The sequence below is a fragment of the Triturus cristatus genome, chromosome 3_2, assembly GCF_964204655.1.
Source record: "Triturus cristatus chromosome 3_2, aTriCri1.1, whole genome shotgun sequence".
Classification (NCBI taxonomy): Eukaryota; Metazoa; Chordata; class Amphibia; order Caudata; family Salamandridae; genus Triturus; species Triturus cristatus.
Window position 1 is genome coordinate 590,262,709 of NC_140584.1, and position 22,744 is coordinate 590,285,452.

Below are 22,744 nucleotides of genomic sequence, written 5' to 3' on the forward strand. Positions count from 1 at the left end.
TTTGGTCAAAACTGTGTGAGTAACTATTGAGATCTGCTGTCACACCCCAGCGTGTTTGGTGTGGGGATTGACAGGGAGCCTTATCTCACGATCCGTTGGAGAATACCTATCGTAACTGTACTTATTGACATTTCAATATATTTGGATTTCGTACAACTTGGAGCCTTAAGGTTCACTCTTGCTTCAGAAAATAACAAAGCTTTCAACATTCTTACCTAGATCTTACCTAGATCCTTCTTCTAAGCTCCAGCTCCACAAGCTCCAAGACGCTGTCTTCATTTCTATCCTCAGGTCATCACGTTACGCTGTACGTGACACGCGTAACGTGGCGGCCATCTTGGAAGCCTCTGTTTTCTTGTTTTGAATATTTGTTTAGCGGTATAGTCTTTGCACGCTCTTAATAAACAGGTCATCGTCGACAGGTACCCCCTTCCTAAAATTTCTGATATGCTTATGTTGTTAAAGGATGCCAAGGTGTTTTCAACAGTGGATCTCAAATCTGCTTATCACCAGATAAAGTTGGACGATGACTCTTAAGACTACACTGCCTTTATTACTCCTTTTGGGACCTTCAGGTTCCTCAGGTTGCCCTTTGGATTAGTATCGGCAGCGTCGGTATTCCAAAGAGCACTTGAGAAAGTTTTGCAAGGTCAAATTCATGTTAAAATTTACCAAGATTATGTTTTAATCTTTGGGAGTGATACTGAGGAACACGATTTAAGGTTGAGGCAAGTGTTAGCGAGGTTTAGCCAACATAACCTCACTGTCAGGTTAGAGAAATGTAAGTTCAAGAGGTCTTCTATTGACTATCTTGGACACACTATTTCTGGGAGTGGTGTGGAACCTAAGAATGAATTAATTGAGCCCATACAAAACCTGGCCCCACCAACAAATAAGGAAGAATTAATGAAATTTCTTGGAATGACTGAATATTACAGTAGATTTGTCAAATGATTTGCCGAGAAAAGTGTTAACATGAGTACTTTGTTGTGCAAAGGGGTTGACTTCAACTGGTCGGAACAGTGTGAAAATGAGTTCAATGATTTAAAAAATTCTCTTAAGAAAACTTACAAACTGAGGAGTTTTGATCCATCGTTGAATTCTGTCTAAATCACTGATGCCAGTATGAAAGGCCTTGTTGCTGTATTACAACAGGAGAAAGGTGACACGGTCAATGTGATTTTGTTTCTCTCTCGAAGTTTAAAGGAGGCAGAGCTGAGGTATTCTGTAATAGAGAGGGAAGCCCTGGCTGTTCACTGGGCCACAAGGAAACTCAGAAATTTGCTTTGGGGCACCAAATTCACTGTGAGAACCGACCACAAACCGTTGTGTGAAGTTTTCAACAAGAAGGGTTTTGATGCTATATCGAGCAGGATATCCAAATGGGTTGTAGCTCCTCAAGCCTATGACTTTAATGTTGAGTATTTACCCGGTGCACACAATTGTATTGCTGATACTCTCTCAAGACTAGTACACTCTAATGAGGATAATGTGAAATATGAAGATCAAGAGATGAATGAATGGGTGTGCAACATTGAGCATGATGGAATAAAAGAAGACAAGTGGCGTGAGGAGTGTAAATCTGATGAAGAATTTAAAGAACTGTGTGCCTTAATCAAAAAGGGTTGGTTAAAAAAGGTTCATGGTAATTTAGAGAAATTTTGGAATGTTAGGCATGAGTTGTCTGAAAGCGGTGGTTTAATCTTCAGAGGTTCAAGGTTAATTCCTCCGCTGGTGTTTCGTGGTGAATTGATAAAGATAGCTCATGAAGAACACCAGGGTATGTCTAAAACTAAAGAAAGACTGAGACTGAATTACTGGTGGCCATGAATGGATCTCCAAGTTGAGCGAATGGTTAGGGATTGTATACCTTGCACATTAAGTGAGAAATGTCTCAAACCTAGGGTTCAACCCATGGTCATAATAGAGCGTCCTAAGGGTCTATGGCAAGAACTAGCCCTGGACATTTTGGGTCCGGTTTCAGGTAAATGTTGTGAGACTTATGTTTTTGTTCTTATAGACATGTACTCCAGGTGGCCTGAAATCAAGTTTACTAAAAGCATTGACACAAAACATGTTATTTATTTTCTTAAAGAGATTTTTATGCGTGAAGGTTTTCCTGGGTTTTTATTGACCGATAATGGGGTGCAGTTTGTGTCAGGAGAAACGGAAGAATTTTTACAACGCTGTTCCATCTGTCACAAACGTTGTTCACTTTATCATCCGGAAACAAATAGTATGGTGGAATGCTTTATTCGGGTCCTTAAGGAAACCATTTCTATGTCAAAACATAATGGGCTTGACTGGAAGGATGAACTGAACAAAAAAGTTGAAGTTTATAGGTTCACCCCTCATGCAACCACTGGATGTACACCTTTTGATTTACCTAAAAAGAGACACCCCAATACGCTTGTAGCACCTTTTTGGGTTAATGATGCTAAATCTAAGAGAAAGAATGAGTCTGCACATGATCTATGGAGGTCCAAAGAAGAAGAAAAGGTGATTGCAAGGAAAACAATGTTGATGCTAAGAAATCTGTTAAAACCACTGTTGTTAATGTGGGAGATCTAGTTAAACACCTCACAAAGTTATTTAAGTATTAACCAATGCAATTAAGACAGAAGATTCTCGCATCTGGAATCTCAATAGGGTTGTTGTCATTAAAAAAAAATCTGTAGTGGTTGATAGACCACAGGTTAATCCATCAAATGATTCCTCTTGCTCTCTCAAAGGTTCTATTTCTCCTCAGAGGGAGAGAAGTGTGAGAACTAGAGTTAAACCCTCAAGGTGTGGGGACTTTGTGATGAATTATTAAATGTCAGTTAGTTTTATAAACTGGTTTATGACATGTTTAGTTTTTTTTATGTTGTAACTTTTCTTTGTGTAGAAGGAAGATGTGTAACATTGTGCTTGCTTTTTCTATTTAAGTAATTCTCTTACAACTGTAATATAAATATGCTGCAAAGCTGTGTTACCTTTTGAGTAGCACTATGGTAATAGAATTCTGGGGAGCTTGGAAAGAGTTAATTGCATCTGACTCAAGTTAGCTGATGGGACTTTTCATTCTCTGGATTAAACTTGTTTCTTCAACACCTTCCTCTTCAATGGTCTATTTGTCATAATTTTACATTAGGTCAGCGTCCTTTGTGTTGCTAATAACTTTGTAATCATTTGGTGGATCTCGACAAATCTTTCCAAGCAGGTGCTACGTTTTGGCTAGTTTGTGCATGGAAAGTTTCGGTGTGATCCATCAAGCGGGGCCTGAGAATAAAGGGGGGGGTCCCAAAATGGAAAATCCCCATGCATTTTCCATAGACTTCTTAAGACAGCTACCACAAAAACTGCTACACAGACCTATACCAAATTTGGCAGTACACTAGATTTTGGTCCCCAGATTGTGCTTTTTGTGATTTGTTGTAAATCCGTTTAGTCGTTTTTGAGAAATGAAGTGTAAAATATAATTGGTTATCTGGACGATTGGTTCCACGAGAGAGAGCATTAATTTAAAAATTGACTTTTTCGATTCAGCCAGGGGTTTTATTTTTCTTGGACCATCTTGCTTCTGTGGGAGTCAGACTCCTGCAGGAGTAAGCGCTGTGATTGGCTGCCAGCAACATGGGGAAAATGTTGCTAACAGCCATTCCAGGACTCTGCAAGTTAGTTCCCTGTCCTGATGTAGGAGGAAGGACCCAGAAAGACCCCACCTTGAGGCCAATTTCTTTTTTTTAATTGGCAAAATATGCCCCGATCCTGAGAGACTCCACATAAATATAACTCGCACCCCTCCATGCAAAGTTTTCTTATCAATAATTTTACAGCAAATGTTACAGTGATATCAATGAAGTCATAGAAGAAGTTGTCAGTGTTGTACTATGTAAGGGAATTAGCAGTGCATGGCAAGGACGTGAGATATGGTTACGTTAGGGCACGAGTTATAGTTACTTGAGAGAACTCTTACTATAATTGCTGAATTTCTATGGTTTTGTGTGTGTAAAATCTGAACCAAACTATAACCTCTTTGTAACCTTTGGTTTTTTAGTGAATTATTAAGGTTTTTTTATTTCTCTTTCCTAACTATAATGTCCCAGTAACCTTTATTTTTTGGAGTGAATTTCTACGGTTTTTAATGCTCTTTCCTAACTAAAATGTCCCTGTAACCTTTGTTTTTTTCAGTGAATTGTTTTGTTTTTTTAACGTAAAGTAATATTTAATTAACATACATTTATGCAACTGCCGCTACGCACGGCCTTTGGATGTGCGCAGTGGGGGCTGGCCACTGGACCTGGCCCCCCAAAGTTTGCTCTTGCTTAGTGGGAGCTGTAAATTGGTCCCACTAAGCAGGAGCACACAGAGGTTTCACTGCCCACACTAGGCAGGCGGGGAAACTGCTATGTCCCATGGTGTTGTGAGGAACTCAGACAAAGGTGGGAACATTGTACTATGGCCAATTAGCATGTATTTAAAAGAAGCTTACAACCAACTTAATGATACTAGCTGCTATGCAAGATGCAACTGAAACATGTTATCCCAAGTGGGACAACAATACAAGGGTGATCTCGTAAGTTGGCGCAATGATGGTCTAATCACCCATGAGGAATATATGTTCTTATGCAATGATAATCCCAAAACACCAGTGTTATACTTGATGTTGAAAGTGCATAGGAGCTCAATGGTACATCCAGGGTAGCCCATCAATCAATCAATCAAGCATTTGTATAGAGCGCTACTCACCCGGAGGGTCTCAAGGCACTTGGGGTAGGGGGGTCCGCTACTGCTCGAACAGCCAGGCCTTGAGTTGCTTCCTGAAGGCGAGGTGGTCTTGGGTCAGGCGGAGGTGGGTGGGGAGGGAGTTCCACGTCTTGGCGGCCAGGTAGGAGAAGGATCTTCCTCCCGTTGTGGCTCTTCGGATGCGGGGGACGGCGGCGAGGGCGTGGCTGGTCGAGCGAAGCCGGCGGGTGGGAGTGTAAAAGTTCAGGCGGTCGTTGAGGTATCTTGGGCCTTGGTTGTGGAGAGCTTTGTGTGCGTGGGTGAGGAGTCAGAACGTGATTCTCTTGCTGACGGGGAGCCAGTGCAGGTTTCTCAGGTGTGCGAAGATGTGGCTGTGTCGGGGGATGTCCAGGATGAGTCGTGCTGAGGCGTTCTGAATGCGCTGGAGTCTTTTCTGGAGTTTTGCGGTGGTTCCGGCGTAGAGGGAGTTGCCGTAGTCCAGTCGGCTGGTGACGAGGGCCTGGGTGACCGTCTTCCTGGTTTCGGTGGGGATCCACCGGAAGATCTTACGTAGCATGCGTAGGATGTTGAAGCATGACGAGGAGACGGCGTTGACTTGTCTGGTCATGGAGAGGGAGGAGTCCAGGATGAAGCCCAGGTTGCGTGCGTGGTCTGTAGGTTTGGGTGCGCTGCCCAGGGCAGGGGGCCACCAGGAGTCGTCCCAGGTGGCGGGCGACGATCCCAGGATGAGGACTTCCGTCTTGTCTGAGTTCAGTTTCAGGCGGCTGTTCATCATCCACTCGGCTACGTCTTTCATCCCTTCGTGTAGGTTGGTTCTGGCGGTGGTGGGGTCGTTGGTGAGGGAGAGGATCAGCTGGGTGTCATCGGCGTAGGAGATGATGTTGAGGTTGTGTTGGCGTGCGATGGCCGCGAGGGGGATCATGTAGATGTTGAACAGCGTGGGGCTGAGTGAAGATCCTTGAGGTACGCCGCAGATGACTTCGGTAGCTTCTGATCTGAACGGGGGGAGGCGGACTCTCTGTGTCCTTCCGGCGAGGAAGGAGATGATCCATTCCAGTGCCTTCTCTTGGACTCCGATGTTGTTGAGGCGCTGCACTAGGGTGCGGTGGCAGACCGTGTCGAATGCCGCGGAGAGGTCCAAGAGGATGAGGGCCGCTGTTTCCCCGTTGTCGAGCAGGGTTCGGATGTCGTCGGTGGCTGCGATGAGGGCGGTCTCGGTACTGTGGTTGGCCCGGAAGCCGGACTGCGAGTGGTCGAGTGATCCATTAGTCTCGAGGAAGGCGGCCAGCTGTCTGTTGACGGTCTTCTCGATGACTTTGGCCGGGAACGGGAGGAGCAAGATGGGGCGGTAGTTTTTGAGGTCGGTGGGGTCCGCTGATGGTTTCTTCAGTAGGGCGTTGAGTTCGGCAAGCTTCCAGCTCTCTGGGAAGGTGGCGGTGTGGAAGGAGGCGTTGACTATGTCCCGTAGATGGGGAGCGATGGCGGAGTCGGCCTTGTTGAAGACGTGGTGAGGGCAGGGGTCGGTTGGTGATCCGGAGTGGATGGAGTTCATCGTGCGGATGGTGTCTTCGGTGTTGATCGGGGTCCAGGCGCGGAGGGTGGTGGTGGGGGGCGCTGGTGCGGTCGTAGGGTGCGTCGGCTGTGTGCTGAAGCTGTTATGGATGTCTGCGATCTTGCTGTGGAAGAACGAGGCGAGCGAGTTGCAGAGGTCTTGCGATGGGGTGATGTCGTGGTTTCCGGCGCTGGGGTTGGAGAGCTCTTTGATGACGTTGAAGAGTTCCTTGCTGTTGTGGGCGTTGTTGTCCAGTCGTTCCTTGAATGCGGTTTTCTTGGTGGCGTGGATCAGTTGGTGGTGTTTTCGAGTGGCGAGCTTGAGGGTGGTCATGTTGTCTGGTGTTGGGTCTCTGCACCAGGCTTTCTCGAGGGCTCGGCAGGTCTTCTTGGAGCACTTGAGTTCGTCGGTGAACCAGGATGCTTTCTTGTTGCCGGGTCTGCTGGGAGGGGTCTTCAGTGGGGCGAGGTCGTCTGCGCAGTTGCTGATCCACCTCGTGAGGTTGTTGGTGGCTTGGTTGGGGTTCGCTGAGCTGGCGGGAGGGTTCTGGCTCAGGGATGCGGCGAGCTGGTCGGCTGTGATCTTGTTCCAGCTTCTGCGGGTGGTGGTGGAGCGTGGTCCTTTTGAAGCTGAAGTGGACGCAGCTGTGGTCCGTCCAGTGGAGTCCAGTGGCGTGGCTGAAGGAGATGTCCTTGCTGGAGGAGAAGACGGGGTCGAGCGTGTGGCTGGCATAGTGGGTGGGGGTGGTCACCAGTTGCTTGAGTCCGAGGTTGGAGAGGTTGTCGAGCAGGGTGGTGGTGTTGCGGTCGTGTTGTTCTCCAGGTGGAAGTTGAGGTCCCCGAGGAGGATGTAGTCAGCGGAGGGGAGGGCGTGCGGGCTGATGAAGTCGGCGAAGTCTTCGCTGAATTGTGTGCGTGGTCTCGGGGGTCTGTAGATGAGGGTGCCTCTGAGTGTAGTCTTGGGGTCGGTGTGGATTTGGAAGTGTAGGTGTTCGGCGGCTGTGAGGGTGTCGTCGGAGTTGGTCGTGATGCGGATGGTGTTCTTGTGGACGATGGCGATACCTCCTCCCATCTGTTTGGCGCGGTCCCTCCGGGTGATCTTGTATCCGTCCGGGATGGCGATGGCGATGTCGGGCGCTGAGGAGGCGTTCATCCATGTTTCCGTGAGGAAGGCGACGTCTGGAGCTGTGGTGTCGAGCAGGTTCCAGAGTTCCACGGCGTGTCTGTGGACGGAGCGGGTGTTGAGCAGGATGCACTTCAGGTGGTTGTTGCTGGTGCTCGTCTTGGCGGGTGCGGTACAGGTCCGGATGCAGGTGAACTTGCAGGATTGGCAGGTGAAGGGTCCGTGGGTGCGTCCTGGGGTGGCTCGGTGGCAGCCGGGGATCCGGCCGGTGTTGAGTGCGTTGAGGGTGGCTGCGTCGTAGGTCCGGCGGGTAGGCTGGCTTCTGCGGGGGCCAGGGGGTCTGGCGCTGGGCACGATGCAGGCGCCGACGGGCACAGACGGGCTTACCTTTGGCGCGCCTTCGGTGCACAATCGGCGCGCCCGCTGCGCGTAGACGTGGACTCCGCCATAAATGGCTTAGTGGAAGGGGCGGAGCGAGGGAGGAGCAGCTGGGAGGCGGGAGCGGGGTGGCGAGTGGGGAGGGTCGAGGGAACCAGCAGGAGTGGGGGCGGGGCTGCGGGGGAGCAGCGGGGACGGAAGCGCTAGGGGAACAGAACAGAGACAATAACAACAGGGCACAAGACCAACAGGGCAACACTACGGCGAACTGGGGCAGGGCAGTACACGGGGCAGGCTGAACAGGACAATCAGGACAACAGCACAAAACAAATGAAACAAATCAAGGCGAAAGTACAGACCACAGTGGGGGCACAATCAGGGCAGCGATGTGAGCGGCGGTGGCAGCAGCAGGGAGCCGGTGACTTCCTGGAGGGTCATGCGGCGGGTAGAGCGACCAGCACTGAGGAGGTCAGACTGGGTCACAGCTCCCCGTCGCCCGGTCTCTCCCCTAAGTACTCCGTGGGAGGGAGGAGCAGCTGGGAGGCGGGAGCGGGGTGGCGAGTGGGGAGGGTCGAGGGAACCAGCAGGAGTGGGGGCGGGGCCGCGGGGGAGCAGCGGGGACGGAAGCGCTAGGGGAACAGAACAGAGACAATAACAACAGGGCACAATACCAACAGGGCAACACTACGGCGAACGGGGGCAGGGCAGTACACGGGGCAGGCTGAACAGGACAATCAGGACAACAACACAAAACAAATGAAACAAATCAGGGCGAAAGTACAGACCACAGTGGGGGCACAATCAGGGCAGCGATGTGAGCGGCGGCGGCAGCAGCAGGGAGCCGGTGACTTCCTGGAGGGGCCACGCGGCGGGTAGAGCGACCAGCACTGACGAGGTCAGACGGGGTCACCATCATATCCGCATAGGGAAGTCTACTGGAAAACATGTCAAAATATACTGAATACTTACAGCAGCATGTAAAGAACTTACCATCCTATGTAACAGGCAGTGGCGACTTTTTAAGACTAATATATGAAACCTCCATTCAGGAAGATCATGATGATTGCACTAGATGTCACAGCACTGTACACCAGTACTTGGTATGATGATGTCCTCACAGCAACGGGTCATTTTTGCAAAGCAGACAGGTCAGCCTGTACAAACACACACAAATGATACTAACAATGGCCAGAAGATGCCTGGAGTGCAACTCCTTCGTTTTGGAAGTGAGTTGTTCCAAAAGGACTGCGAAACTGCGATGGGCACATGTTTTGTCCCCAGTTATGCATGCTTGCATGTGGGCTTGTCGGACGAACAGGTGATCCGCAAAGACCACGTCACAGCATGTGATAATCACATTATTGTCTGGACAAGGTTAATAGATTACCTGTTTGTGGTATGGAGGTGGTCAATATAATCTGCAGAATAATTTGTGAAGGAGATTAACAAAAATACTCTCAACCTACACTTCACACACAATATCAGCAGAACTAGTGTTACAATCCTAGATGTAGAAGTTTTCATACATAACACCAATTTGGAAACACGCCACACAGGAAAGAAACCACAGGTAACACAACCTTTCAAGCATCCAGTTTTCACTCTAGACATACAAAAATGAGCATCCCGTGTTGTGAGATGCTACGTGCGAAAAGAAATTGTAGCACTCTGACTGACACACGTTAATGCCAGGAAGAAATGAAGCAAAGTTTCTTACAGAGAGGGTACAACTCAAGAGTGATTGAGGAAGCACAGAGATCAGCTAACAAAAAAGAAAGAAAGACCATTCTGTTTGTAAGGCAAAACAAGAAGGATCAAGGAAAATGCAGTATAGGGGTAAGATGCATAACCCCGTACAATTACCATGATAAGAAATTGAGGGCTTTACTAATGAAGAATTGGCATGTTGTTAAGGCTGACCCTTTAATTGATACAATCATACCTAAGAGCACGCAGATCATGCATAAACGAGCACATTCACTAAGGGATGCTCTTGTTCAAAGCAGCCCAGAAATGACAAGTCAGGTCAGCTGGTTGCGACCCCAATCCGGTCTCAAATAATTCTCGAGATGCAAGGCATGTACGATAGCCCAGAACATAACTACCTACATGTCACACTTCAGAGTCAAACCATTCAAAATCAAAGGTGCTTACATTTGTATAACTGAGTTCGAAGTAACATGCTCACTTGCACTTGTAATTTGAGCTATATAGGCAGCACCACGTTAGCAGTTCACAAAAGGGTACAGCACATGTGTGCCATCACCAACAATGATCAAACTTGCCCATTTGCAAGACACTGCGCAACACACCATCAGAATGATTCTAATCAAATAAGGTATTTTGTGATTGATGTGGTGCCCCTAAACAGGAGAGGTGGAGGCCGTGTTCGGGCACTGAGAGAATTTGAGATGAAATATATATTAAGTCTCATTTGTAAGACACCGAATGGACTTAACTGTGAAGAAGTGTTACACTTTGCCTCCAATAATGCAAATAAATCATGTTGCCTGTGCAAATGTCTCCTTAAGCCAGATTCTCATTTTCTTTTTTTTTTCCTATTATCTTTTTTCTTTTTTTCTTTTCTGGGGTTTTCTCCACCACCAAAATAACATTTTTACTGTCACAGCAATGTGTGACATTTGACAAATATCACATGTGTTAAAGTATGTGAACTAAGATGCACTAGTATGAGAACATTCAGTTATGAGTCGGGTTCAATTGTTGTGACAACACAGCTCTGCACCCTACATGTTGAAATGTAAATAGCTGGCATCAGAATGTGCCAATATTTGATTATGATTGAGTGATTACCCACTTGGGGTTTATATTGAACCAACACACAATGAAACAATGCTATGAGTAACACAATGCCCAGTGAGTATATTTATCCCATAAATGAAAGTGTCAATAGAATCTTTTGAGAACTCTGCATTGTATTTTGAAGCACAAGCCGTGTATTTTAAAATACTGTTAGTCCCTGTTAGTCCCCATCTTGAAGAAAGTTGACGCGGACCCAGCGCAATTTTGTAACTATCGCCCCATCTCCCTGCTTCCTAAACCGGCGAAAGTTCTGGAGAAGGCTGTGCAGTTACAATTAGCAGATTATCTAGAAACCAACTCATTGCTTCATGACTCTCAGTCCGGATTTAGAACCGGCTTTAGCACTGAGACTGCCTTGTTGTAGGTCTCCGAGACGATTCGGGAGTCTGTAGATAGGGGCGAGGAGGCCATGCTGGTCTTACTCGACCTATCTGCAGCTTTCGATACGGTGTCTCACGCTATCTTACTGGATCGTCTGAGACAGATTGGGTTGGGCGGCTCCGCCTTATCTTGGATTGCCTCCTTTCTTACTGGTCGAACCCAGAAGGTTCTTCTTAAACCCTTCGAATCTGAGGGTAAACCCCTCCAATGCGGTGTGCCTCAGGGCTCCGCTCTTATCCCTTTATTTTTTAATGTCTATCTTGCCCCCCTGGCTGAGGTGGTAGAGTCTTGGGGGATCCGTGTGGTCTCGCACGCTGATGATACACAGCTTATGTTCTCTTCTAGAGATCACTCGGATTCCAGCTTTGTCAGTTTCCGCCATTGTCTTAGCAATATTTGTTCTTGGATGACTTCCAATCATGTTCGACTTAACACTGACAAGACGGAGGTCCTATTGTTTAATCAGAATACTATCCCTCCTGCTATTTTTTGGTGGCCAACTGAGCTTAACCCCCCTCCCATCCCTGTCCAATCTGCTCGTAATCTGGGCTTTCAATTTGATAACGCTCTTTCTTGTAGAGCTCAGATTAATAAGGTCACCGCAGCCTGTTTCGGAAAATTGCGTATGATCAGAAAGATCTTTCCTTATCTGCCTTTGGAGGCCCGTAGAACAGTCATTCACGCGTTGATTACATCTCACTTGGACTATGCTAATAGTCTTTATGCCGGTGCCCCCTTGTATCTAATTGAACGCCTTCAGATCGTTCAGAACGCTGCGGCTAGGCTGATTGGCAACATTTCATACTGGCAGTCGATTGCGGCCTACCGTAAGAAGCTTCACTGGCTTCCCATCCCTCTTCGCATTCAGTTCAAGATGCTGATTATTGCTTTCCGGGCCCTTAATGGGTCTGGCCCGGATTACTTGAGAAAGAGACTTGTTCTCTCTCAATCTGTCAGATCTTTGAGATCCAATTCTCTACGCCTTCTTACTGTTCCCCGCTTCCGCCGATCTAGAATGGGTGGTAGAGCATTCACAGTCATGACTGCTAAGCTCTGGAACACCTTACCCCTTGATCTGAGGTTCATTTCCTCTGAGACTCTTTTTCGTAAAAAATTAAAAACCTGGCTGTTCTCTAAACTTTAAACTCCTCCTTTTTCTATGTATGTAGTCTACAGCGCCGGGACACCCCCGTTGGAGGTAGCCGTGCGCTTTATAAGCTCCTTAAATAAATAAATAAATAAATAAAATGAATAAGTATGAACACTGCGCCGTTGGGATGATACGGGGCAGCTAGGCCTTCTGGGAAAAAGTGAAATATGGTAGAATCTTCTGTTACACAACAGAGTTGGTAGTAATTTCAATGGTGCACATAGAGTGACCACATAAATTAAGGCAATGAACACTCATGAAATTAATGGTAGCTCAAGCCAAAGTGACATGGATCCACAGCAACTGCAATCTTATTTTGATAATGTTTTATCTAATTTAGGCGCCTCCACTATGAAATGGGACATGAGTCTTGTCTCCATGTCTATGAATTCGACCAGGTAAAAGTGTTGTCAGTATGTATACATGTCATGTGACTAAGGCCGTAACAGGTGGTCGAAACACGTATGGCAGACAAACAATAAAGAATTTAAACTGCATGAGGTATCTGCTTCAATCCAATTGGAGAAGAGTGATTGCTCGTGGATATATATGATTATGTATATTCACTGGAAAAACAGAGGTTACGAGGACGTTATAGTGAGGCTCAAATTTTACTGGTACAAAATCATAGAAATTCACCAGTTCTAGTTAGCAGAGCTAACTATAACTTAGGCCCCCTAATGCACTGTTTATGACCTCAAATATTACATCACTGATGACATGGTCAGTAACATCACTGATGACATTATCCACAGAACCACTCACACACCCCCTCACACCACTATACACCTCTCATACACCCACTCACACACAACCAGGGCTATAGGGTCAGGGTATTCCTAACCTGCCCCTTTTTCTTTTTTTTTAAGTTTTTTCTGGGATTCAGCTGGAGCCAAGTCGCAAGATGGCTGCCAACACTTCTTACTTGAAGCGTTGGCAGCCAATTAGATTACAGCACGAGATCCGGAGGTTTCACATCCATAGATATGCAAATTTGGATGTCCTTAAATATCTCAAAGACTACTGAACAGCTTTACATCAATTTAAAAAAAGGTCCCTTTCTGGACCAAAAGCTACCTTTCTGCCAAATTTGGTATAATTCAGTGCAGCAGTTCGGGCTGTAGTCATGTTTAAGATCCCTATTGGAAATTTTATGGTGAAAACTTGTTTTGGGACCCCCCTTTATCTTGGCCCCCGCTTGATGAATTACCCTGGAACATGCAGCATAGAAGCATAGCAGCTGAACCGACAGTTGTACTACTTTTGAAAATGTAATGAAGATTCGTCAGATGGCACCAAAGTTATTGGCAAAACAAAAAACACTTTTCCAATGGAAACTAGGTCCTATTTCCTACTGACGACCGCCAGTGTGTATATATATATATATATATATATATATATATATATATATATATATATATATATATATATATATATATATATATATATATATATATATTACAAACATATTTTGTTCTCCCCAGACTCTCCTTCTATTACTGTGACATCCACAAAGTTGAGTACTAAGCAAGGGGAGCAGCATGAGTTATTATGGCAGGTGTTTTCAGGTTTTTATTCATTGGACCATAACGAACGTTTAACTGTTTTTTTTTCAGTGTATTTTTTTATTTCTAACTTTTTTATTGAATACCACTTACTAACATAGGTACATAAGACAGAGTCAGTTCATTCATCTTGTATACTGTAAGTACAAACTTGTATTATGGAGTATACGAGACAACACATCAAAGCATATGACAATGTGAGCCTGTATATAAACATGGGTAGAAGTCGAGGACTGCGTACATGGTGAATGAGAAGCGAATTAGAGATTGTATCTGTGGTCGGTTTGTAACATGTGATATGGACAAATAATGAAGTAGGAAATTAAAAAAGAGAGAAAAGGGATTGAGTATGTTTTCTCTCAAAGTCTACTCTATTCCAGTGTATTTTTAAGGATTTTTTCTCATCCACTGCATTCATCTGCCTAGATCTGTTTGAAACTGAGAATGTCCAGAGTAAGTTTAAACAGGCTAAGTCTCTGACAGGTTTTGTGCAGATCCATCAAACAGTGGTAACGTTATCAGCAAATCAAAAATCTTTTGACGCCAACTTCCTTAACTTTCCGCCCTAACCACTGAATCTAAAATATGTGTACTGGGTGCAACTGGCATACTGCCTGCAAAATTTCATGCAGATGCATTAAACAGTGCCCGTTATAAGCAAATGAAAATGTTATCCCTCCCCTTTTACCTTTTGCCCCACTTGATCGTTTGGCATAAAACTTTAGATGCTGAGGGAAAATTAGTCTTTCGAACTTGCTGCCAAATTTGTAAGTATTTGTCACACAGTTACAAAGTTAATATTAAATGATCATTTTATTGCCCCCACTCCCATGTTTTAGCATGAGCCTACCAGAACGTGCAAACTGTGTGGTTGTGAAGATATAATGTGAACTTACCAAGTACACACGGGAGCTTTGAGCCCACCCTCTGATTACCAATGGTTGGCTTTATTGTCACTTTCATTTTTGTGCTTCTTATTTGATGCCTTTTCATGTCCCGGCCTGTCAATCTTGTGTTTGTTCCTCCTCTTTACTAACTTTCTGATTGGATGACTTGCATGCTTCCACTGCTTGCTTTTAGAGAACTACTTTTTTCTCTTTGTTTAAGTACTCCATGAGAGTGCATGTCTTTTCCAGCTGTCTCCCTCGTGTGCTTTTCTACCCCCTAAATTCCTCTCTCTTTCTCTCGCCCATGTGCTTCTCTTACATCCTAGACTTGTGTTGCGCTCTTTCGCCTGTATGCTCTCTTTTTGCATGTGTCTCTCCCTCATGTTGCTTTTTTCCAGGCCCCCGTATTGCTTTCCCCCACTCCCACTCTCTCCCCAATCTACAATTTGCTCATCCGTTTTCATTTTTTTAAAAGAACATTTGTGCTGCATTTTTTTAAAAAAAGCACATTAACACTACTTTAAACAAGCATTTACAATGCAATAGGTCTCGCAATGACATTGTTTTGAGCTATTGGCATTGAAAATCTTATTTTTTTTTTCCCTTCGTGAAGCATTAATCAAGTAATGGCGTTGTAAATGACAATGGGCCAGATGTAGGTAGCCAAATCGCGACAGCAAACGCCGAAATTCACAGAATTTCAGCCTTTGCTATCGCAATTTGGCTTTGAGCAATGTAGGTAAGATTAAACCTACTCTCAAAATAAGGAATCGCAAAAATTGCAATTCCTTATTTTGAGACTGCATTTAAGGAATCGCAAATTGAGATTCCTTAAATGCAATGTAAGTAGCACAAAAGAAAGTGCACTTTGGCCTTAAGGAATCGCTAATTACCACCAACTTCAAGTTGGTGGTAATTCGCGATTTCCTTTAAAAAAGCACTTTTTGGCTTTTTTAAAAGTGCCATATGGCACACATTCATGCCCTTAGGGCAAGTATATGCGCCATACATGCACATTTCAGGGGTGCAACAGGGTGTCCTTTTGGAACCCTTGCACCCTTGAAATTGCGCCCGGAATTTGCGAGTGCCTCTTGGTTACTCTCAAATTGCGGGAGCAAATCCTATTCATTCCTATGGGCCTCTTGGCCCATAGGAAGGAATGGGATGGTATTCCTTGATTGAGAATCTCAATTTGCGATTCGCAATTAAGGAATATTAAGGAATCGCAAATATTTTTGCGATTCCTACCTACATTCAATTTAGAGAGTCCTTAATAGCGATTCGGTAAAAATCGCTATTAAGGACTCGCTAAATTAAATTTACCTACATCTGACCCAATGTCTTTTACCTCTTGCTGACCCCCGCAAAGCTCATCAGCATGTGCCCGTCATAAAAAGGAATATCTGACAATCGCATCTTAAACATTTTGCAACAATTCTATAGTTTCACCGCGGTTCTAAATTAAATTGTAAAATAACATTTATATTCTCATAATATTAGCACATTGAATGCATTTAAATAAGATGTTAGTCTTATATTTCTCAGATTGCTTTGAATTTTTGTCCAGTCCACTATTTTCCTCCGAGATATAACCCTGAAAATATCTGCACTAAACACCTCAGCGCCTCATCAGTGGTAGTAGGCGCTACATAAATACCCATGCGAAGATCTTCTCCCACGGGGCAGAACACCGCCCCGGCTCGGTTCCAGTGTATTTTAACTGTCCTATAGGATGTCAGGAGATACTTTCTGACAGCAGACTCGTTACCTAAAGGAGGCTGGTTTTAGCTTTGCACCAGGGTCCCTCCTTGCAGCAAGCACCTTCTAGACAGCAGATTCTTTCCTTTACTCCACACTCCATCTCAGCCATTGGCTCCCTCTCAGCGGACGCCTCTCTCTCTTCATATAGCCCTTGTATGTACCAGGCTGGTTTATTTTCGCAGACATCTTTTCTAAAGCAGGCTCCTTCCCTGCAATATGTCAAATCTCTTTACTGGGTCTCTTCTTGTAAAACCCCCATCCCCACCCAGTTGCTTTCTCTCCTCACCAGGTCTCCACCCTGCAGAGGCGCACATTATAGTTGTAATAAATACTAACCAGCTAATTAGATACTGGCGACATGCTTGGGGGGGGGTGGCTGAGGTGGGGGGTGTTGTTGGGGGAGATTTTCCGGGGGGAAGGGTGGGGGGCCTTTTGTTTGAACTGCATTATGATAATGGACCACTCTTGTGGACGGACTGCATTATTGAACAGACGCCTTATGTGAAGAGAGATATGCTGTTGTGCTCCGAATGGCGGGCTGGTCGCTTTCCTACATCCTGGTTCATCTGGGTAGCCCGGTAGCGGGCAGAAGGTTTGATTGTGTTACTCTGTGAAGTTCAATAAAAGTCTGTTTAAAAAATAAAAAAATTTAAAAAAAACTAACCAGCTTAGCCACAGGTCAGTGAGATGCTGTGGGCTTGGGTTCAGCCACTATTCCTTCTAAATATTCCAAAGAGCAGAATGCACTAATGGACATATGTGTCATTTCCTCCTGGCATTGGAAAGCCAGAAAGGATGCCCTCTCATTAGGTTTTGTTTAGAGTTTCCAAAAGATCCTCCATGCCACCACCACACGCAGATGCAGCTTTGGAGTAAGGTTCCTGATATGGCTCAAATGGAGAAGTTAGGCTTACACAATGTATGGAACTATATGCTCAAAGGAATAAGATGGTGCACAGTCTATAGGAGATACACATAAGTGATCTGTCAGAACTGACAGTCGTGTGGCCTTTTCTGTTACCACTTTATTGGCAAGTAGGAAGGGTTTACAAACACAAATTCCAAGCAGGTCACAGCATGTGGTCCTCTTCTAGTCACAGCCTGCTGCACTCTAGTGCTGTTTTGAACCCTTTTTGCGAGGGCCGTTTTGGCTTACAGTCCGGTACTGGAGACATTCCCGGCCAGGAAGGCCCGCTTTAATTAATTGATAACGTAATTCATGAAAAGGTCAGGTGGCACTTCGGGACAAAAGTTGATGACAATTATGTGACTGGTTTTGAACCCTCTGGAGAAGGATTTTGAAATCTGTGTCTTAAACAGAGCTGTATGCTCTTTCTATTCAAAGTGCCAGGTATGGTGAGTTCTGCCCAGGTGGCGCGGGTTGGTGGGGGAGGGGCTGGCTGTGTCATGATGAATGGCCGTGTAGGTCAATCAGGCTTCAGTTTGTCCTCCATTTTCTGGCTCGCGCCTTTTAGCTTTTTCCGGCACGCGGTCATAACTTGCTGGCACGCACCAGAGCCACGAGGAAAGGTTTTGCATGTTCTGTTTTGAATGGACTCGGTTATTGTGCCGGGTTTATCAGCGCTACTAACAAAGAGATTAGTGGGCTCGTTCCATAGAAGTGAGAGTCTGTTTACGGCTCCTTTCTCCATGCATGGTCTGTGACAAATAAACACATCACAGGCCACTGCTGGAAGACAGCCAGTTGTCGGGAATTTCACTTTGTTGGCAGAATGTTCCAGATGGGCTTGATACTTCTCTTCCGCTGGATCATTCCTGGTGGACGTTCCATGGCCAAAAACAATTATATTTAATAAGTCAAAGTCCTGGGATAAATGGTAGGCAGCAAACACTGGACAGGGTCAAGAGGAGCGGAACCAGAAACTCAATTTAACAAGCGCTCGCCATCTGTTTTCACTCAGCCGCTTGTTTATTTTTGCATCACACTTTCACTTTCACTGTAAGTGAAAGCGTGATGCAAAAATAAACACGCGGCTGAGTGAAAACAGATGGCCCCCTAAAGATAAGAATTTGATTCGCGACAGCTGCGAAGCAGATGATCCTGTCCGGATGGGCCGGACGAAAAGGGGAAAGACCGGCAACAAAAAAAACTCATTTCCAATAGCAGGCCACCGTTTAGCATAAACGGTGATGCCAGCCAATGAAAAAGAGGGGCCGGGCTTCAAGCCCCCTTCTGAAATATCCTCTCTAACTATATGTCTCACTGAGCGAGCAGCGCATGCGCTTCAACGCTAGGCGGGACCTAAAAAATAAATCAATCTCGAATCGATAAATCAGATTTTTAAAAATCCATGTGTGTTGAAAACATGTGCTTGTCTACACGACTAAGTGGCTGCATCATACGCCTTCTTTTTTAAGCCATACTACACAGCAGCACAATGATGCACAGCATGACTAAAAAAAAAACACTGGTAACACGAATAGGTCTTATAGTTGTGACATATTGGCTTTGCCAATGGTTATTATGAAAAAGACTCGCTTAATGGATGTGCATGAATTTAAAAATGCCAAGAGTATGTTTAACATGCTAAGAGCCCAACAATTTTTTTTTTATATTCTTCAAATGGTGGTCAAATTAAAAGCAAATCAACAAATGCTTTTCAAACTGTCAAAATATACAAAAGTGTTAAACCTCTCAGGCCCACATGGCACCTTTTCCAAACCTTCATATCTCATAAACTACTGAACAAATTTATAACAAAACTAAAAAAGCACACTTTCTGAGTAAGGATCTATATTCATGCGAACTTTGGCATAAAGGCATTCAGTGGTTGTTGATAAAGCTGTAAACAAAATGTCTTATGGGAGTTGAAATAGGAAGTCACAGGTTTGCCCAGGCCCTCAGCTTAACTTTCAACCCCGGTACCGGAATTCATAGATATGTGCTCATTGGTTAAAGTAACAATAAATGGCATACTACACTAGGTTAGTCTGTGTCTGCATCTACACTAGTTATGCCAAGCAAGAGGAAATGAATGTGGCCCGATGACACATATACTAAAAAGAAATGCATCGACATACTACTAGAGTGAAAATGTCAACTCATGAACACAGAACAGCACAACAGCATGAGACAACACTCCATACCGTGTCACATAATGTGCAATGTATTGCCCGGTTACTCACCGGTAATATTCATTACTCCGAGTCCTGTTCTTCCCGTCCCATTCCTGTGCCCTTCTCTCCATCCCTGGGTTTTTGTTTGTGGTGATTGCTTTTTGGTTTCTGGGTTTCTTTGGTATTCTCAGGATGTGTTGTTACGCACTCCCCCCTTTATCCTCACCGGATTGGTGGCGCCATATTGGGGGAAGTGCTGAAAAGGTCTGCTAGGTTTTAGGTCTCTGGGGAGAAGACTAGCTGCTCACTGTTCGGGAATGGGACGGGAAGAGGAGGTAATACTATTGTTGAGGGGTGGGGTGCAATATCAGCCACTTCCAGCTTTCACTCTCACACTCAACAATGTTAATAAATGTGAATAAAGCGATACCAAAGGGGATACACAGTATTTCACACTCCGTGCATCTATATACATTCTGTGCATGCATGCATCTATTCTAGATACACAAAACAGACAAAAGTCTACGATGCAGCACACGTAATATTTGCTCCAGACCCTGTGATATTTGGGGGTGCACAGAACTCACCAGCTCTTGCCGGAGCCACTGCAGCGCCTGGCCCAGGGTGGCGAAGCCCTTGGTGTTCATCAGTGGCACGTCCTCTGCCTGTGTGGGGGCTCGGCGGGTGCGCGGCGGGGTCGTTCCCTCCCCCTCAGGCACTCTTTCCACCAGCTCGTGCACCGGCGCCCTCTTGGGGCCCCTGGGCGGCTGACGGACGCCACCTTCCTCGTGCACCGGCGCCTTCCTTGGTCCGCTCTGGGACGGGCTCGTGGCCTCCTCGCCGCGCCCTTGGGCCACGGCCTTGAATGCCGGGGTCCTCTCGGGGGCCCTCCAGGGCTGGCGCTGCACCTGGGCCTTCCACTCCAGGTAGGAGGGTCGGCGTGTCTGTAGCTTCAGCTTCGCCGTCAGGGCCTTCACCGAGTCCAAGTCGTCATCACAGGTAGAGGCCTCCTCGCCCAGCTCCTTCAACTTCCACCCGTCAAAGGACATCTTCAGTGAACGTGCACAAAGGTCGCACGTGCGAGTGTTCACAAGAGCTCTGGGCACGAGTGGATCTGCCACGAGTCTGTGACCGAACGGGCTAGTGCAACTCTGCAAGAATGAGTGTGAGAAAGGACGTCTGAGAAAAGTTAGCCTGCCATACAAACTATGGGAAGGACTGTGCACAAGGATCTGTGCACTACGAGTGAAAGTGCAAAAGGGTCAGCGTGCAAGTGAATGTGCACCCGGACCTCTACAATAATGGCTGAAAATATATCTGTGCACAAATAAACAGGCAAGAGAAACCCAGAAAGAATTCCTGCGCAAATATAATCGCTACACACAGAGCATGCAAATGGGTCAATACATGAGTGAACGTGCGAGAAGCTCCGCGCAAAGTGAATGCAGAGGGTTTGTGTTAGGCGGTTTTGAGTGAGTGGGTGCAAAAATTACCATGCAAGAGTAACCGTGTACAGGGTCTGCAGGAGTGGACGTGCGAGAGGGTTCTTTCAAGAGTGAAATTACAGAAGGGAGCAGTAAGGCGACAGGCAAGCGTTAAAGTGATAAAATGTTTGTGCAGGGACGAGGTTCTTTGCTAATGCGAGCTAGACCAGTCCCGCAGAGTGCGCAGGAAGGTCGCCGGAACGATTCAGCGTGTGCAAGGACCAGTGCGTCAGTGTGAGTGGGAAGTGTACGTTTTACTGAAGCGTGTATGGCCTAAACAGAGGTCTCTACCACCAAATATCGACTCAAAAAGGCATGTGCTGTAGTTCAGGGGTTGGGGTGACTCGAGCAAGAAAGATCTACACATGGGAAGCTGCAAGAAAATGTAAACGAGGTTGAATGCAATAAAACGAGTGCACTGCAAGTATGCGGGGAATTCTGAACACCACATGCAAAAACCCTCATTCACAGATACGTGCAAAACATGTTACACAGAAAATCTATACGCAGCAAGCAGGCAAGAAAAGTGCACAGATCAGTTTGCAAAACATTCAAGCAAAAGGATGCTACAGGATTCGTGCAATAATTTTGAGAGAGGCTGCGTTTGCTAGGGTGCGCTAATGTCCGTCTGTGCATAAAAGTATGAGAGAACGTATTCACAGGTAATTGCTTGTCACGCAGACGGCGTGTATTCCAAGCTACTGCTCCGGGTGGCTAGGTGCTCGCGAGAAAATAAAGTGTGCACTCAAGTGCTGCCTCGTGCCTTAAGCATGAGTGCTAGCTTCTGTGTGGTGTGCACACCATGTGCCGTCGAATATGAGTTCACGTGCGAGACTGGCGTGCGCGAGTGAGCGGTTCCGCGGTGCTTTCACATACACGGCTTTGCGGTGAGCACCTGTGCCTGGTGCATTCTCGAATGCAGGTCTGTGGAGCAAGTGTGAATCTGTTCAAGTATCTGCAAGGCGGGGGTATTTCCGTGCCTCAAGCAGTCGCCCTGTGCGTGTGCACAAAGTGCACTGGCGAGCTGTGGGAAGCCTCTGGGAGCTAGCTGTCGTGGTCACGCACATCCACCGGGGTTGGGCCGAAGCTGCGTGTGATGTGCAGAGCTCTGATGAAAACCCATCGGATGGAGTGACGATGGACAGGCATTGTCACACAAACGCGGCAGGATTCCGCAGGAAGCCGCTTGTGATTATTGCACACATTCACCTGCTGCCTCAAAAAGCTGCTGGCGACCCACGCGTTTACCGGTGATCTTATGAAGCTGCGAGTCATATAAAGTCTGTGGGATGAAACACATTCGCTGCTGGCCGACGGGAAGCTGCCGGTGACTGCACAAGCTCGTTTGTGATGACACTGCGCCGTTCGTTATGATCCAAATCACTGGTGACTCCACAGACGCTGCCGGCGAACGTGCACACTCCCTGGTGAGTGCACTAGGCCCCCGTGTTCGCACGAGGCTGCTGCTGGTGGTCTGGTCAGTGCGGCTGGTGCTCTGAGGAAGGCTCGTCGCGAGCTCTGGCACAGAGCACGGGAGCCTCCCAGCTCCCCAGGACGGGAAATACTAGGAGCGAGGCAAGTGTGTCGAAAAGTGAAGTCACATGTGTCACCACCTGGCCCCTCCCCTCCATAGCTTGTGCATAGACAAAGCCAATTATACGGCAGGGCACTCCCTGGACCGGGGTCAAAAGGCAGTCTTCTGCCGAGCACACCCGCGGCTGCTACACTGAACAGTATCAGCAGGACCGTGCCGGCCCTCTGACAGAGCAGAGTTGCGTTTAGTAGGACAGTGGGAAAACTCTAAAATCAGTTTCATTTTTAGCAGGACAGTGTCA

At 46.4% G+C, this 22,744-nt stretch overlaps 2 protein-coding genes across 4 annotated transcripts in view; one reads left to right on the forward strand and one right to left on the reverse strand.

Moving 5' to 3' along the window:
- FAM167B (family with sequence similarity 167 member B) overlaps window positions 1-22,510 on the reverse strand; it is a 61,246-nt gene extending 38,736 nt beyond the window's left edge. The window contains exon 1 of the mRNA XM_085648417.1: window positions 20,013-22,510. Coding sequence (XP_085504543.1) covers window positions 20,013-20,474 — 462 coding nt within the window. The 5' untranslated portion in view covers window positions 20,475-22,510. The remainder of the gene's footprint in view (window positions 1-20,012) is intronic.
- Window positions 1-22,744, forward strand: part of LOC146857785 (myotubularin-related protein 9-like) — a 452,543-nt gene that overhangs the window by 194,862 nt on the left and 234,937 nt on the right. The gene's annotated exons all lie outside the window — the stretch shown is intronic.